An 18,406-nucleotide genomic window follows, 5' to 3' on the forward strand; every position below is an offset into this window, starting at 1 on the left:
TAAAGCTGTTTCAGTTCTTCACTGTAATCGGAATCCATGGTTGGTAATTTTCCTTCATGACAGATCAAAATAATACTACTTAGATGAAGCAGCTTCCCCATGCTCAATAAACACTTCCTTGATTCACTTCATCCCTGAGAAGGTGAACAATTAGGCAGCAATTGTGCAATTACAGTAAACCCTTGATTCACTCAGAGGTTGTTCTGGGCAACCTGCTGCGTAAATCATATTTCACATACATTGTGGAGGGGAGATTACAGAGATCCCCAGAATTCCCCTGCCTGGGGGAAGCAGGCGTCTGGAGCCTCTGCTCCAGCTTGAGGTGCCAGCATTCTCTGCAGGTGGGCCAGGGCCAGGTTAGGGGTGGGGGCAGGCCACCTCCTGCTCCAGCCAGGGGTAAGCGGTGAGGCGGGGTACAAGAAAGTAGGGTCCTTCCAAACTCAACTCGTATTAATATAAAAAAGCATAAGCTGAGTCTGCGCAAAGTGAGGGTCTACTATAAATTTATTTAATTTCCCACATCTTGGAAATAGCTGGGATTTAGAGAATCTAAAGTTTTAGAGAATTATTTTATTCCAAAAAAGTCTTTAATTATTCTCTTTTTCTGAACCGCAAAATACCATCATCTCACTCAACAGATCTGTCTTGTGTATGCAGTTATCAGTTCTAATCTAAATGACAAAAAAGTGATATTTACATCTGCTAGACTTGCAGAGCTGACACAGATAAAACTGAGTGAACACCAGATTCTATTCTACCTTGTGAATTACCACTCTAAATTGTTCACTGAAGATGTGCTCTAAAGCCCACTGAGGTCAGTAGAAAGATCCTCAATGATTTTAGCCAGCACTGGAATCAAGTTGTAATTTCCAGTTAGTGACATTTATGCAACCTCACAGAAGATGTTGGGTTTCAAATGTGTAACTGAAGTCATAATCTGAAGTCTGTGGAGTTATTACAGATGTATCTGAGGGTTTGATTGGCAGAATCTCCACTGATGCATAAGAGCACAGGCGTGGTTCCCAGCACAAACTGCATTTTGAAAGGTAGTCATTAAAAAGAACATAATTTTGGTGTAAAAGGAGTTGATTTATTTGGAGTCCAATGCAATTTAACAGAAGATTCATCAACTCTTGATTGTAAGAATAATATTGCAAATTTATGGTTTGTCAGGTTATGCGGTCGTCACAAATTTTCTGAACGTTATGTGTGTCATTCTTCATCTTTACTGCTGTTATTTGAAGACATACAAGAATAGACAAACATACTGCACAAGAGCTCTTATTGCCAATATTTGATTTTTATGGAATTTTGTTGTATCCATTTCGTAATGCTATGTTTTTTTCCATCTCCAATACCTGCCAGTATCAGTTTTGGTATGAAGAAATAAGTGCTACGATTGTTAGAGTTGGGAAGTATTCTGCAGAGTGTAAAACAAAGGAAGCAGTGGCAATTCTCTACAAGCAGTTCACTAAGTTTATGAACCCTACAGTTTCTCAACAAGAGGAAAGAATTCAGCAGATTACTGACCTCGCTAAACGTTTATATGGTGAGAACTCCCCTAAGATGCTTAGTGATGTGCTGTTGACCACATGCAAACAGAAGAGTTTGAGATAGGAGAAAGCAAGGGAATGTTTAATCCCTATAACATATCATCAGGTTCACATCAAACGCTGTTTGAAAGTATTGACGGTCACTTGCTTTAGAAGTATCCAATTTTCTAGAAGCCAACAGCGTGGGTGCTCTTTACTGAACAGCGTATAAAATCCCTACCTCCTATAAATCCACATAGAACAGTGGCCCACCTGAGTCTCTTCTGTACAGCACCTTGGATCAAGCCCTTGTGGTTCCCTTCCTTACCTCTTAACTAAAGGAGAGGAGGAGCTGAAATCAGCTGCAATCCCTGTTCTTCGCACAGCTCAGAAAAGGCCTCCCACCTCCAGGCTTGCAGGGAACAAAATGTTCTGAGGTACTGCAGAACTAAGGGTTAAAACCCATAATTTAGAAATTAAATTCTGGAAAGTTCAGGGACCATTTGCTTTTCTAGCTGCAGTCTGAGTTACCCGATCTTTAAATTAAACATCCTTGAAGTTTTTATGAGGTTAGAATTAAGACTTTAAGGTTCTCTGTGTTTTGTAACAGGAACATTTAGGAAGTTGAAGTATTTTAAAGCTATCAATTTTGAACTCAATGCATATTTTACATTAACAGTGTGTATAACTAAGGGCAGGCCTTTTTGTGCTGGTATGGGACTGTACATTGCATCAGCAGCCCCAGCCAAAATTCCTGACTGGAGGGCAGGGGGACCGCACCAGCCCCATGGCTGGGAGCTGGCTGGGGTGCCACCAGGAGCCCCAGCTGTGAGAACCTGGCTGGGTGGTGGGGAGTCAGTTGTGTGGGTGGTGGGAAGCTCCAGCCCTGGGGACCCAGTTTGGCGTGGAAACCCCAGCAGCCCTGGGGCCGGGAGCCAGCAGGGGCCACACTCTGAGATGGAGAAAGCCTGGCAGCCCTGGAACTGGGAATCAGCTGGGGCACAGAGCCCCACCAGCAGCTCCAGCCACAGGAATCTGGCTGGGGTTGGTGGGGACCCTGGCATCTGGCTAGGGTGAGGAGCCCCACCAGCAGCTCCAGCCCTGGTGATCTGTCTCTGGGGCTCGGGGAAACCCTGGCAGCCAGCACCGAGCACTGACAAAGGGCATTAGATTATTGCATTTTTGTGTATGCCATGTGCATAGCTGTATGCAGTGTTGGTGATGCTCTGTCTATCCCAGGGTATTAGAGAGATGAGCTTGTCTTCTTTCCCAACAGAGTTGGTTCAGTAAAAGATATCACCCTCATCCACCTTGTCCCTTCAATGTAGTAGCTGGCAGATTGCTCTCTGTGTGTTACACTGATAGAAGGGAAGATTGCGGTTTAGGGATTCAAGCACAGACCCAGGCGTTAGAAGTAGAGAATTTTCAGAATTGACCTGGGCATCTGGATTCTCTTCCGGTCTCTCCTTGTGACTTGCTGGGTGAACTTGTGCTAGTTACTTTATTTAATAGGCTCTAACTGGAGGGCATTCTGGAAGCCCCTCAGAAAATCTGGTTCGTACAGCTCTCATCTGCTTAATGTTGTGGGCTAGTTAGAACTTACCACGTCCACCTGTGCACAATAAAACTTGATTATGAATGCTCAAGAGATTCATAACCATAGTTAATTCGGTGATGAGCTTGATCTGAAGAAGTGGGTCTGTCCCACGAGAGCTCAGCACCGAATAAATCATTTTGCTAGTCTTTAATGTGCTACATTCCTGCTGGCTTGTCTTGTTGGAGTACAGACTAACATGGCTACCTCTCTGTTACTACAACCATAGTTGTTAATCACATAAATGAGGGACCCGAGGGACACATTTTTCAAAGTCTATAAACAGTGCAGACGTGCCAGTTTCTGCAAAGGAAATATGCACTTGCACAATGGCTACATGCAGAAGTACCAGGTGTGCGTGTGCATGTGCAAACGGCTGCATGCACAAGCACCGAGGGTGCACAATGAGGAGTTCCTTTAAAATTAGGTCCTGAGTTCTTTATAAATTCAGCGCTGTTAATGTGTGACCCAAATTCTCAGAAAATATATTTGGCATCGTAGCTTGTTGAAGACCGGGGAACCAAACCGCACAACTGGGCAGCATAAAGAAAATAAAAGTCCAGGGCACAAGCCTCAAACTCGTCAAAATAAACACTTAACTGATAGCAAAAAAGGCATGAAGAGACCATCCATTGCTCCAGCCCCCCCTTAATTAAGCCATCTAATCATCTGCCATGTAGCCTGTGAATTGGCATTAAAGTCCTAGATGAGAGGAGCTCATACTATGTCATCCTTGCTGGGAAAAGAGGTATCTCCAGTCCAGCCTGCTTAGTGAAAACTGGTGAGCCAAATGGAGAAATTACATTTTTAATGTACACTCAGATACTCTGCAAATTTACAGTATTTTCAGTGTGGAAAATTACATGTGGAGCGGTCTTCAGACACTGTCCCTCTGCCACACCCACCATTTCAAGCCTAAATCCTGTGGACTAGAAGGTGGAGAACAGTCTCTTCTTGACACCAATTAGCCAGAAATGCTGTGGGGATTGCTTCACATTCTGTACTCCGTTTTGTTGAGAAGGGCTCTTCATCTCCTTAACTCTTTATTCCCCCTTATCAAGCAGGAGAGTGTAAATTTTGGACTGAAAAAAACTGCTTTTAAGTCTTCCCTGGCTGAATAAAAGAGCTGCTAGCCCTAGAGAAACTTAGAGTCCATTTTCCCTTACAAGTTAGTTGTCAGATGTTCAGTGATATTATTTAGTCAGTGGAGAATTGATCCAAAAGACTCCAAATATGAAGATCCATAACCATAAAGCTTTAAGTTAGGACTCCATTCTATACTGTAAAGCTAATGCAATACAACGGAGCCTACAGAAAAGGGCAATTATTTGTCTGATATAACATTATATTGGTTTCATGTTAGTGTTGTTTGTTTTCTGTTGCAGGTTTTGAAGAAGGAAGGAAATATATTGAGAGAACAATAGCAAAACACAAAGAAGTAGCTGAGTCTGTTGATGAATTGTGTAACTCTTTAGGAGAGCTTGAAGAACAGATTGTGGTAATTTCATTTTATTTGGAGAATATATCTTGACAATTTTAAAATAGCTTATGTAATTTTACGTGTTAAGAAGCTATAGTAAGCCAATTTGAGGGAAACTGTACTACTTAATGACAGATTTTTACAAAATGAGCTCTGTTTTTCCAAATATTATGCAGTGTCTAAAAACTACCATCCTCCTGGCCTTTGAAACTCTCCCAGTAGTTCCTTCTGACTTCAATTAGAGCTCTCAAGCAGCTTTTGAGGAAGAAATTCAGTTTAAGTACCTTTTCTCCTGTTTCCACTTCCTTTGATGTCACAAGATTTCAGTGCCTTACTTCCAGCAATGTCAAACAGTCTTGGCTTCTCTCCACCTTCCACCAAAAATTGTTGTCGAACTGTGTTAAAAGGAGTCATTGCAGTTTAGCAAACAGATAAAGTAAACACTAACGCAGAACAACAGTATTTCTAACCTAACACTCTGATAAACTTACTTATTTAGCCATAACTCTTTAGTGACAATATCTTGATTATGCAGGAATTATGGAATTGCAGTAGTCACTCTGTGCAGTAAATTCTTTCATATCTGGCAGCCCTGCAACTGGGAGGTTGCCAGATATTCAAATATTGTGACTAAGAGAGAGGTATACCTATCAATGCATAACACTAAAGAAAAACAACAGTAAATATTAAGAAACAAACAAAAATGTATGCAGAATACTTTATTTTCCAACAACAGTAGTATTGTACAATATAACTTCAACTATATTTGCTCTATTTTTTTGTATTTACTTTCACTATACTGTATAGTAGAGTCTCAACATTCGCGAACTTAAGGTTCACAAATTCAGTTATTCACAGGCAGCCACTTATCCATGGCACCAGGCAGAGAGCTCCAGCAGCCGCCGCTTTCCGGGGCTCTGGGGCAGGGAGTGCCGGCAGCCGCCACTTCCCAAGGACCCCAGGGCAGGGAGCCCCAGCAGCCACCACCTCGTTGGGGCTCCCAGCAGGAGCCCCGGAAGCTGGGCTCCTGGTGGGGAGTGGCTGCCATATTTGAGAAATTCAACATTTGCGAGGGTTCTCAACACAGAATCCTCATGAATGTTGAGACCCTACTGTACTTACGGAAAATGTAACTAAAATTTACTTATGACGAAAATGTCAGTCATTTGAGAGTTCCTGATGACAGCATGCTGGATATGAAAGAGTTTTCTGCAGATTAGCCTGAAGCTAGTTTTCTGTTATGAGTCCAATTTTTCCCAAAAGAAAAACCCTCAAAAATTCACATACTAAATCGTACTTTATGATGATTTTTTTCTTGGAAGTTTGGAGAAGTTTGAAGTTAAAATGTTTCCCTGGTTTTTACTTTTTTGAGCACCTTCTTAACTTTTTTTTGAAATTTTATCATACCTTTGCCACCAGATTTATTTTGCTTTGTTGGTCTTGTTGAAGATAGTCTCTGTAGTTCCCCTAACCAATCCTGGCCTCCTGAATTACAAAAAGATACATCATATAAACACACTTAGGAAGGGGTGTCACCTTAGACTATGGCACACAGGGAGTGGATTAACTAGGAATTTTTTAGAGCAAACCTAAAAAGAAGAGGCTTACAAGGTATGGACAGAAGCCCTGAGTGAAACAACCAGCATCTTCTTTCCCCAGGGCCACACCACAACTTAGAGCAAATGAGAAACTGAGAGTTTTGTCTTTTTTGTACCAGGCTGAAAAGAGCTTTGCCTGTGATTGCTTATAAATGAAACGAAGGTGGTAAAATGCTCTGTTCAGATTTGCATGTATCCTACCTATTGTTTTGTGTTTCCTTTTCTTCACGTCCCTTCCCCACTATCAGGGGCTACAATTTAGGCCTCACTTATGAAGAGTCAAGGAGAGGCAGGTAAGAGAACAGGAAGTGTAGGGGTTGGGTGGGCACGGCTAAGGGCACGGAGCTGGGAAAATGGCAATGCCTGGAGGATGAAGTAGAAGGCAAAATGAGGGGAATGGAAAGGATTGCAGGGAATTAAAGGAGGCAGGGAGGGCTAGGGACATAGAAAGGTGGAAGCTTTTATCCCTGTAAACATTAAGCTATTGATCTAGGTTTTTAAGGTCCTAATGATTCAAGGATCTAATCCTCATTTAAATGAACACCTTTTTGCACTGCCAGAACAGTATTAGGGAATGTGAATGAGAGCAAAGTTTGTCAATGTAGACAAATCTCCCCTTTTTATAGCTTTCTCCAATAGCCTTGCTATCATCTGCAGAACAGGAGCTCCCTTTAATGGACCTCATAGGATCTCTCAGAGCATTTCTCCTTCGTGAAGATTTTATGTATCAACTGAATTTAAACTGGATCCTTTGAATGAAAAAGAATTTTAAAATCCTAGCAATTCTTTTGTTTTCACCTGTTGCATCTAGTTTTGCAAATTTTAGGAAACAAACTGAGGTTGTGGGGGTGTCCCTGAATGGTGAAGAATTATGTGGAAGTGGGAAAACAGCTGGATCCTGTAACTTTTCCTTTCCAGATGTTCCAACATTTGTGCTTTTGAAAGATATAGAATGGCTGTAAAGAAAAGTGTAATATTGTTACCTAGGGATAGCTTGACCCAAGTGACAGTCAGCTTCTAGCATAGCTCTTTTTAACAGACTCTTTTTTGGCAAATACATTTTATATCTCAGTAATTCACTTACCTTCATACTGACAGCTTATTCCCCCAGCATGTTTATCTTTGGCTTTTGTTTGTTTTTTTCCCAGAGGTAGAGAAACGGGCCAGATATTTGCCTGTCCCCTTTATACCTCCTATAACTCAATTTTCACTCTAAGGCTTTGTGTTCAGATGTCTAAACCTCTTAATTACAATGTTTGGACACTGTTGTGATTGTGCATTATTGGTGAGTTAATAATTTTCCAAATTAAAGCACACTTAATTCAGCTCATTATTTCTTGTCTCTTGACAAGGAAGCCTTTTAGACTATGTGTAGATTGCAGGGTTTTGTCAACTAAATGGCTGTTTTGTTGACAAAAGCTGGGGAGCATCCAGATTGTGAAGCACGTCTATCGACAGTAAGTCAACAGAACCACAGTGCTTCTGTCGACAACTGTACCCCACTGGCCACAAGGAAGAACAATACTGTCAACAGAGATCTGTCCACAGAAAAAGCCTCCAGGACACTGCACAGGTATCCCAGTGGACACCCTGTTCACAATAATCAGCTCTCTATGGTTCCTGCCTCTGGCCTTTCTTAAAGCCACAGGAAGCCCAGTGAACCCTGTTGCAGGAAGCTGAGAGCTTGAGAGCAGCAGAGCTACCATCTGCTGTTTCAATACCATCACAGCTGCACCTTTCTGACAGTGTTGCCCCTATGGCTGAGCAGGAGGGAACCTGAGGGAGCAGTCTCATGGCTCCCAGGACCCTTCCTGAGGCTTGAAGAGGTGGGCCCCCTCCTGATCCAGCCCAGAGATCATGGCCTTCCTTTCCCTCTTAATGTTGGGCAGGACACAAGCAGCCCCCACAACCTGGTGGATGTTGCAGTCCCCCACGTTAAGGTGGGTGAGCAGGCACCTGAACTATGCCTTGAGACAGCTGAAGGTGCACTTGGCCTGCATCCTGGCATAGTTCAGGCAGGTATTGAGTAGTTCCGAGCTGGGGTCCAGCTGGCAGGAATAGGCTTCATCAGCCACGGCATGAAGGGGTAGGCCACATCCCCCACAATGCAGACTGGGATCTCCACATCGTCAACCACCAGCTCATGATGGGGGATGAACGTGCTTGCCTCCAGCCTCTGGCACAGGCTGGTGTGGCGGAACACGCACGTGTCATGTGCCCAGCTGCCTATCTGATGCAAATGTCCATGAACTGTCCACAGTGGTTGACCACAGCCTGCAGCACCATAGAGAAGAAGCCCTTGTGGTTGATGTACTTGGCTGTGCTATGCTCTGGGGTGCTGATCAGGTTTTGGGTCCCATCAATAGCTCTGACAAAGTGTGGGAAACCCAGAGCAGCAAATCTGGCCATGACATGCTCAAGGTCCTTCAGGCAGATGACCCTCCACAACAGGATCGAGCTGATGGCCGTCACAGCTTGTAGAGGGAGGTAATGGAACACAAGACAGGGACTGAAGGAGAGAGTACTTGGGCCCTGGGGGCCCCCCAGCCCTCTCCTGTCTGCTCCCCCTGGAGCTTTCAGGGAGCCCTCCCTCAGAAGCAGGGCTCTGTGCAGATGTGACAGCATAGTCCCGCAGAGACAGGGCTTCCCCCTCACACCAACTACACCTTTCATCACCACAATCTTGCTTCCTGAGGGCCCCCCTTTAGTGGTATGCCCTTCCCCGCCTTCCCTGTGCACAGACTGCTGCCCAAGAGTGTGTTACCTCCATGAGGGGGACCCTGGCAGTGGACTTCCCCACGCCAAACTGGTTGCCCACCGACCAGCAGCTGTTGAGGGTGGCGACCTTCAAGAGGGCAATTGCAACCTGCTTCTCCCTGCGGGTGGTGGGCCACAGCTGGGTGTCATGTCTCTGGAGGGCAAAGGCAATCCAGGCATAGAGTTCCAAGAAGGTATCCTCCTGTGTGGAAGTTTTGGAGCCACTGCTGGTCAGTCCACTGCTCCATTGCCAGCCGGTCCCACCAGTCTGAACTGGTGTGGTGCCTCCAAAGTCACCTGTGTACTGGGTGGGGTGGCATGCAGGGGTGCAAGTCCTGCAGCCAGGGTGCCATCCCTGAAGGTGCTGTCAGGCTTGCCCTTGGTGAGGAACAGGAGGGCAGATGCCAGAAAGTTCAGTCCCAGATGCAGCATGTCAATGTGGGACCACTGCAAGCCCAGGGGCAGCTCCACCAGCATGGCATCCAGGGACCCAGGGCTGTGTTGTCCCCAAATGCAGGGCAAGCACAGTGGGCACAGTGAGAGCTCTGCTGTCCGTCATAGGGCTAGACAAGCCTGCAGAAGGGTCAAGGAGCTGTTGTCTGGAGGGGTCCCTTTAAGTGCCCATCTTTGCAGAGTTCTGGCAACGGCTGACCTGCACAGGTGACCTTTCAGCCCAGGCTGACATGGTTCTGGGTGGTGGTTTTGATGAGAGAGCAGCTGGGCTGTCTGGCCGATCTCTGTCGACAGAGCAGATCACTCTTTCAATGCGGCTTGCTGTCTGGATGTGATCTGTCAACAGAAGTTTAGTTGCGAGATATCTTCCAACATGAACTTCTGCCAGCAAAACCTGACAATCTAGACATAGCCTTAGATGTCCTCTTAATTTGCATGTGGACATTTCAAAGGCTGCTAAGTTATTTCAAATAACTATTTTGACATGGATACAGGGAACTGAAATACACAAGTAACTTGACTTCTCACTATATATTTTAAAAGACAGTTAATTCTTCCTCAGTATTCCTCCTTTGAACCTGGGTATCTGTCAAAACCTTTCTTGAAGGTACCAAGTAAACATCCATTTTAGAAGGAAGTTCATTAAAGAATAGTCTTCAACATGGAGGTTTATGACTGGTTTGTCAACATAGAATTGTGTTTTAAAACAGGCTAATTGTATTACACATTTATGAATTATTCATATTTTTCTCTTTTTTCACGCTGTTATGGAAAGCATGGACCGAGGATTGGGCTGATTAGTTGATTGGAAGTCCTTTTGTATTTTTTGTATGCTTTCATGTAAAAACTAGGCACCCAGCTTGTAGAATGAGAGTCTCTCACTTGCAGAGACTTTGTTTTGTAAAACTGGATAGGTTAATAAATACAGTAAACTCTTTAGTGACACATTTTTATGTTGTGCGCAATATTTTTATATAGCCCATGCTCACAGGAGGCAGTTTGGGAGCGGGAGGGTGATCACAGCAGGGACTTGGGGCACAGGAGGGTATTTGGGGTGCTAGGTCCAAGGGATGCTAACCTTGGGCTTGCTGTTCCTGGTGGAGGTTGAGGCTTGGCCAGGTGGTTCTGTATGCTGCCTCTCCATGCAGGCGTCATCTCTGCAGTCAGCGCTCAGGGAGGGATGGGGTAGTGCTTGGAGCCACCCAGCTGCACCTTCACCAGTATCAGCAGGCCAAGGAGCATCTCACAGGAGGCTGCCTAAGGTCAATGCTACTTGGATCTAGCACCCCAAGCCCTCTCCCATGCTCCAGTCCCCTGCCATGGGCACCCTCATACACCCCAAATCCCTCCCGGAGCTTGTATTCCCCACCTCCTCCTGCACCCGCAACATGTATAATTGTGTCACGTCTGGGAACATAATGCTATTTTTCCTGTTTATTCTTGAGTTTATATAATGCGTTTTTGTATAACACACAGTTTGCTGGGACAATAACTGTTGTATTATATAAGGGTTTACTGTAATATCAAATACAAAGCAAGTCAGGTTCTTAGCTACAGACCGTCAGATACTCTTAGCTAATCACTGTAACCTATTTCAGTAATACTCTTAAAACATTCAGAGAAATAAGTTCTAATTAGTCAAAAGGAATAGTGTCAGAGGTGAAACTTGTTTGAAAGAGAGGAGAGCTGCTGCCCACCCTGGGTTAAGGAGGAAGCCAGAGGCAGTTCACCAGGATTAACTTCTGGTGGGCCATCAGCACTTGCGCCTCCACAGGTCTGGCCATGTCATCTCACATTGCCCATGGATCACGATTCCCAGTCACTGGGAGCTGTGGGAAGCAGCGTGGACCATGTACAGGATCTTAGCCTAACAAAAAGTCAGCTACTGCTTTGCAGTGCTCCATCACTGAAGTTTCCTTTTATATAACAGGAGGACGTGTTAAAAGAAAAAACACCTGATACAGCTGGTTTTGTTGAAGAGTCAGCAACTACACAAAGAAAACAAGGAAGAAACAGGCAGGAGACATATAGGGAAGTTACCAAAGCAGAACGAGAGGTTAGTAATCTTTTCTGCACTGGAACTGTGTGTAAACTACTTTTTTTTTTTGGTGCATTGCTGACAGGTCTGTGCTTTGTCACTTCAGCTGGCTGGAAGCCTCCTTCAGCATGGACATGATTAGTGTAATTCTTCCCCCTCTCTTCACTTTCAATTTTCTCCTCTCCCTACCCTTATCTCTTGTCTAGCTTGCTCTGCTTCCTTCCTCCTCTCCTTTGATCCTCTTCTCAACCACTGTTCAGAGGTGAGACTGTCACATTCTCCTCAGTGGAATTTTGATATCCATTTTGAGTCAATAGATGTCTCTTCTCCATTTCTCTTCCTTGCCGCTATCATCTCTGTCTGCTTCTTTTTACTCCTCTCCCTGTTTTCCAGGGGACTGTACATGGAAGGTTTCTAATGAGACATTCCACGCATCCACCTTCCTATGAGTAAAGTGTGACTCTGTAATGTCCATTTACAATACAGTAATGCTCATGAGGATAATAGGAAGGGGTTACTGTTGTTATGATTTTTATAGCTGGGTTGGCTCCCAGAGGGGTTCCTGCACCTCTGGGTCAGTGGCTGGCCAATCTGCCACACAGCTGCAGATACCAAAACAACCCCCCGAGGGAATAGTTTTTTAGCCCAACCTGACTTCAGATTGGCGGGGGACAAGAGTTCAGCTGCCCAGCCCTGCATCAGGTGAGCAATGGGGGGATTAGTCCAGACACCCAAACTGCTTCAGGTGGGCCGTGGGGGAAATAGCCTCAATACGGGCCTAGCCCTAGGTCAGGGCAGCAAACACATGGTCTCAATGCACTTGGGCCCTAGCTCAGGGCAGAGCAGCAAACAAGCAATTTAAGACAATTCAGGAGAGCTCAAGCCCTAGCTCAGGGCAGGGCAGCAAACGTAGTTACCAGTGGTCAGGAGAGCCTTCGTTAAGTTTTTCTGTCAGCAGTGCACTGTAGGTACTTATCCCACAGTGCCTACAGCCACCTTGCATTCTGGATTTTTGTTCCAATGTGTTAGGGGAAAAAAATGAGCCGCGAGGGGTTGTGGGTGTCTCATGTCATCATCCCAGAGTGCACTTTCCTCATTGTCCCCACTTCCCCCTGCTGTTTGAAAACAAACAACCAAAGGAATTTCATGTCACTTTTCCAGAGGCCCCCTTCTGACACTGTTGCGTAGTGCTAGCATGGATCTTGAGCGGCTTAGAGCCATTACACAGTGTTTTATGAACACTTCCAGAAGTGTCCTGCAGTATTTTATTAGAGAAAGCCCGTGGGAGAATGAGGAGGATGCTGATGCTGATTCGGATCGCGTTGAAGGACTGGAGATCAGAACTGCACATTTGCTAGCTGTCCTGGATGCACTGCATTCGCTGGAGCACTGATTCTGGAGATGTGAAACCAGAACACAATGACGGGACAGCATGGTTTTGGAGTTAGTAGTTGCAGATCTTCTTCATGTGCAAGGCTACTTTTATGGAACATTGTAATTCGCTTTGCCTTGCCCTGCAGTACAGTGGTACCAAAATGAGACCTGATTTGACAGTTCACAAACAAGTGGCAATTGCTCTATAGAAGATTGCAATACCCAACAGCTACTGGTCAGACGGAAATCAATTAGGGGTGGGCAGATCTACAGTGGGGCTTGCAGTGATCCAGGTAGCCGAAGCAATCGACGCCCTTCTGCTGCAAAAGACCGTTACTCTGGGACTTGTGCAGGGCATGGTGGATAGTTTTGCTGCCAGGGGGGCGGTTCCTAAATGCTGTCGGGCAAGAGAGGGAACACACATCCCGATCCTGGCCCCAGACCACCTGGCCTCAGAGTACATAAACAGCTACGAGTATTTTTCTATGATGTTGCAGGAACTGGTGGATCACAAAAGTAATTTCAGTGACATCTATGTGGGATGTATAGAAAGCTCCAGGATGGGACTTTCTTCCCAGACCAGAAAATCAAGACTGGAACTGTGGAGATGCCCATAGTGATAATGGATGACCCAGCTTGCCCTCTGCTTCCTTGGCTTATGAAGCTATATACAGGCACCTTGGACCGCAGCAAGGACCACTTCAACTACAGGCTGAGCCAGTGCAAAATTGACTTCTGGGAAGCCAGTGCTGCTGTGGTTGCAGCGTGCTCTATGATCCATAATATTTGCAAAGCAAAAGCGGAAAAGGAGAAAATTTCATGCCAGCCTGGAGGACAGAGGCAGATGTCCTGGGCAGTGTTTATGAACAGCCAGACATAAAGTCAATCAGCAAACACATGCAGATGCAAAGGAAATCAGAGACACTTTGAAAAATAGTATTATGAATGAACAAAGAGCCACATGAATCTGCTGCATTTAACTACTGTGACCCTGCCCCCCCAAGCCTACCTCAGATGCGTGCTTAACCTTTATGAAAGCACCTCCAACTGCACCCCACCCCATGTTAGCCAATAAACTACACTATGGCTTTCACAACTGCATTGTTTTTTATTTAGGGGGTAATGGTTAGGGGGTGGTAAAAAGAAATGGAGTCTTGCCATCATGTGTAGAGGAAGATGAGACTTTTGCAGTGTGGAGAGGTCCTGTGAGTGGACCTTGAGACTGTCTTTGCCCTCCGCCCTCCCACATTCAGGGCCCCCAACAAAGGGAGGCTGGGCAACATGATGAGGAGGCTGTATGATTGTGCATTCCGTGGAGCGGGGCTGTCTGCAGTTCCGGCAGGGACCGGAGGATATTGGTCTGTTCTCTGTCAGCTAACAGGAGCTCCGCTGACTCCTGGACCCTATGCTGGAACATCCTTTGCCGCCATTGCTGTGTTTACTTTCTATCAGCAGTGACTTGGGCTCACACCTTCTGGGTCTCTTGCACCTGTTGCAGGATGGGGTCCTGCTTTGTTCTTTTCTTGTGGCGCATCACAGAGAGCCTGTCACTCCCACTTGCACTGCCTGCTGAAGACAGTCAAGGTCAAAATTTAGATACAATTTTTAAACGTGACACAATGCACAGACCCATACAATGAACGGGTGTCTGCTGGATAATCACTGCAACTTTTGTTTTATAAGGCCACTTTTGGCTTCTTAAGGCTCACAATGAATCAATCTCTGCACAAGAGAAGCAACAACTTCTCCAGACCATTTCATTGCAGACAAGGTAAGATTCTGGTTGCTAAGTGAGGGAGGAGAGACAACCTGTCAGTCACATGGCAGATTTGAGGGCAACCATGTAAAATATAAACCACAGGAAAAAAACTTTCTCTGTATCTTCTCCGAAATCCTGCACAGGGGAAAAGCCGTTTATAACATGCAAAGCCCATGCTGGACATGCCGGTGTCCAGAAGCAGGGTCTGCACAGCCTGGCAGCCATGTGATGGGGAGAAAGGGGACAAGCCGGCTGGCCACATGGTGGGTTGAGAGGGGGAGCTGCTGTGAATTGTAAAGCCTGAAAAAAAAACCCAAAAACCTTTCTCGGCACCTCCTCATAATTTGTTTGCAGCCATGTGGTTGGTGGGGGATGGGAGAGTTCCAGAGAGCACATGAGCAGCAGGGGGGCGGGAGGGGTCCAGGAGAGCATGCAACCCACAGGTGGTGTGGTCGGACAGTCCGTGGAAATTTAAAGGGACAGGGAGCAGCCTGATAATAGGAAACGACAAACTTTCATGAAACTCCCCATGCTTCATCTAGGTTTCAGAAAGGGACATCAGCCTCCTAACAATAACACAGAATGAAAAAGAAAATGTGCTCAGACTCTGGGGGAACAGGGCTGGAAAAGTTGCAAGACTGCTATGTGGCGCCTTGTGGTGCCAGATTACTTGCTGGTGGCTTGGCGTGGCAAGGTGTGCTATCATGGAAACAGGAATAAATCGGTTGTCTCCAAAAACCCATGTCAGAAATTAAAACATACTTGTCAGACACCTTTATGGAGATCCCCACAAAGAATAAGAACTCCATCCCCAGAAATATTAAGAAGCTCTTCTAGGGACCCTGGGCTGTGGATGCATAGGTCCAACTCATCCCAGCAGTTTAAAAAATATACTCATCAGAAGAGCTCTCTACAGCATTGCTATACTCTGTAGCAACCTGCAATAAGGGGACTACCTCTAAGGTGATGAAGAGTTCCTGGCTGCTGGCAGGACGAGCTTCCTCGTACATCTGCTGACTGGCCTGCACAGTGTCTTCCTCATCTTATCAGCCTCTGTCTCCCCATCCTTGCTGCTCTCACAGGAGAGCCAAGCAGGGTCTCCTGAGGAGTCCAGGCAGGTCTTGGTGACTGTGGTGGGTCCTTTCCCAAAATTGCATCAAGCTGCTCATAAAAATGGCATGTTTTGGGAGATGATCCAGACTGCGTGTTGGCTTCTCTCACCTTCTGACATGCCTGCCTGAGCCCTTTGATTTTCACCCAGCACTGCTGATTGTCCCTGGTATTACTTTTTTCCAGGGTGCCCTTGGAAACCTTCCCATAAATGCCTGCATTTCTTTTGCTGGTTTGCAGTTTATTCAGCACAGGTTCATTTCCCCCACCCCACCCCGCGCCAACAGAAATGAGGTCCTGGATCTCCTGATGGCTCTTTTGCAACCCTGGGAACTCATGGCTAGATGTGATTGCTCCTGAGGTGCACTTCTGAGGTCTGCTAGTCATGCTGGCTGGAAAAAAAATGAAATCAAGTTACCAGGCTTCCAGTCACCAACTTGCTGCATACTTGGAGAGCAAAGGTGAAAATGGCCAGAACAGACACACTGGGGACATTGTGGGATGCCTCTGAGATACCTCTAGAGGCCAATAAAATCAATTTAAAATAATACTATTTCCACACTAGCATTAATGTGACCTTCTACATTTGAGCTTGACATTATACCTCCTGAGAAGGGTGGGGCAAAAAAGTCGACTTTAGAGCCCCTTAAAATCTACCTATTGGTATTTGCAGTGAAGACAATCACATTATAAAATCAAGCTAAGTCCCTTGAAATTAACTTTATGCTCTAGTGTAGACATAGCCTGAAAAACACAGCCAGCTCTCCTGGACACTCTTGCCTCTCCTGTTAGCTTCCCAGGGGATCTGGCCCATCAATTCCCTGAGGGAGTCAAAATCTGCTTTTCTGAAGTCCAGGGTCCATATTCTGCTGCTCTTCTTTCTTTTTCTCAGGATCCAGAAATCCACTATCTAAGGACCCCTGCTGCCTAGGTTGCCACCCACATCTAATTCTCATACTAGTTTCTCCCTGTTCGTGAGCAGCAGCTCAAGTTGCACATGACCCCAGTTGGGTCCTTCAGCACTTGCACCAGGAAGTTGTCTCCAACATTCTCCAAAAACTTTCTGCATTGTCTGTGACATGCCCTATGAGAACCACAGCCTGTGACTTGGCAGCTTCCATTAATTGTCCAAAGAAAACCTTATCTACCTCATCTGGTGGTCCATAATTGATCCACACCACAACATCATGCTTGTTACTTCCATCTCTAACCGTAACCCAAAGATTCTCACCAGTTTTTTCTCCTGATTGATACTGGATCTCTCAGAAATCATACCACTGTCTAATATGTAGTGCAACTCCTCCACCTTTTCTCGCCTTCCTGAACAGTTTATAACCTTCCATGATAGCGTTTCACTCATATGAGTTGTCCCACCAACTCTCTGTTATTCCAGATAATACAGCTAATTTTAAGCTCTGTTTGTTTAAAAACAAATGTCCTCCTTTCTGCTGATGAATTGGGTATACTGAGTGTTACTCCCATTTCAATATCAAGTCTTGCCTGTGCTCCATTTTTTAATATTGACGTGATTGAAATTAGTGGGAGTTTTGCTATAGATTTCAATGGAGTCAGGGATTCACCCAAAATTTTGGATCTCAGTTCCACTAAATTGTTTTAGTATCAATATGCAGGCTTCCAAATCATGCTTTTGGCCCTTAGGTGTGGCATACATACCTTCATACTTCTCAGTTCTGTGGCTGTTGCACACCAGGCCCAAATTCCCTCTCTAAATTAGAAGCCTCAAGAATTCTTCTGTTTATTCCAGTGGCCTGTCAACCAACCAACCAACCATTACACCTGCTGGAGATAGGCTGGGCTGCAGAACAGCTTCATTTACAGAGTTTTTTTTTCTCGTGATACCATCCCTAGGCCAGCTAGCTGCTGCTTGCCACTGAAAGATTTTTTTTTTTTTTTAGTGTGGCCTTTCCATTGTAACCTCTGTCTGCAACAGGGACACCTTATGTAGATGGAGTAGAACAAAGCAACCTTAGAATGGGGAAGGATCACAGAATCATAGGGCTGGAAGGTACCTCAGGAGATCATCTAGACCAGCCCCCTGCTTCAAGCAGGATCAACCCCCACTAAGTCATCCCAGCCAGGACCTTGTCAAGCCGGGATTTAAAAACCTTGAAGGATAGACAATCCACCATCTCTCTAGGCAACGCATTCCAATACTTCACCACCCTCCTGGTGAAATAGTTTTTCCTAATATCTAACCTACACCTCTCCCTCTTCAGCTTCAGACCATTACTCCTTGTTCTGCCATCTGACACCACTGAGAACAGTCTCCCATCATCCTCTTTAGAGCTCCCCTTCAGTAAGTTGAAGGCTGCTATAAAATCACCCCTAAGTCTTCTCTTCTGTAAACTAAACAAGCCCAAACCCTCAGCCTGTCCTCATAGGTCTTGTGCTCCAGACCCTTAATCATTTTTGTTGCCCTCCACTGAACCTACTCCAGCAAATCCATATCCTTTTTATACTTGGGGGCCCAAAACTGGACACTATTCAAGATGTGGCCTCACCAGTGCCGAATAGAGGGGAATAACTACTTCTATAGATCTGCTTGAAATGCTCCTCCTAGTGCATTCTAGTATGCTGTTAGCCTTCTTGGCTACAAGGGCACACTGTTTATTCATATCCAGCTTTTCATCCACCATAACCCCTAGGTCCCTTTCCATCATACTGCTGCTGAGCCAGTCAGTTCCCAGCCT

At 45.5% G+C, this 18,406-nt stretch overlaps 1 protein-coding gene across 1 annotated transcript in view; it reads left to right on the top strand.

The window, feature by feature from the left end:
* CCDC141 (coiled-coil domain containing 141) overlaps window positions 1-18,406 on the top strand; it is a 211,086-nt gene that overhangs the window by 157,054 nt on the left and 35,626 nt on the right. Inside the window, 3 exon segments of the mRNA XM_075001976.1 lie at window positions 1,366-1,549; window positions 4,512-4,624; window positions 11,345-11,470. Of these exon segments, the coding sequence (XP_074858077.1) occupies window positions 1,366-1,549; window positions 4,512-4,624; window positions 11,345-11,470 (423 nt within the window).

The sequence above is a fragment of the Carettochelys insculpta genome, chromosome 8 (assembly GCF_033958435.1).
Source record: "Carettochelys insculpta isolate YL-2023 chromosome 8, ASM3395843v1, whole genome shotgun sequence".
Lineage (NCBI taxonomy): Eukaryota > Metazoa > Chordata > Testudines > Carettochelyidae > Carettochelys > Carettochelys insculpta.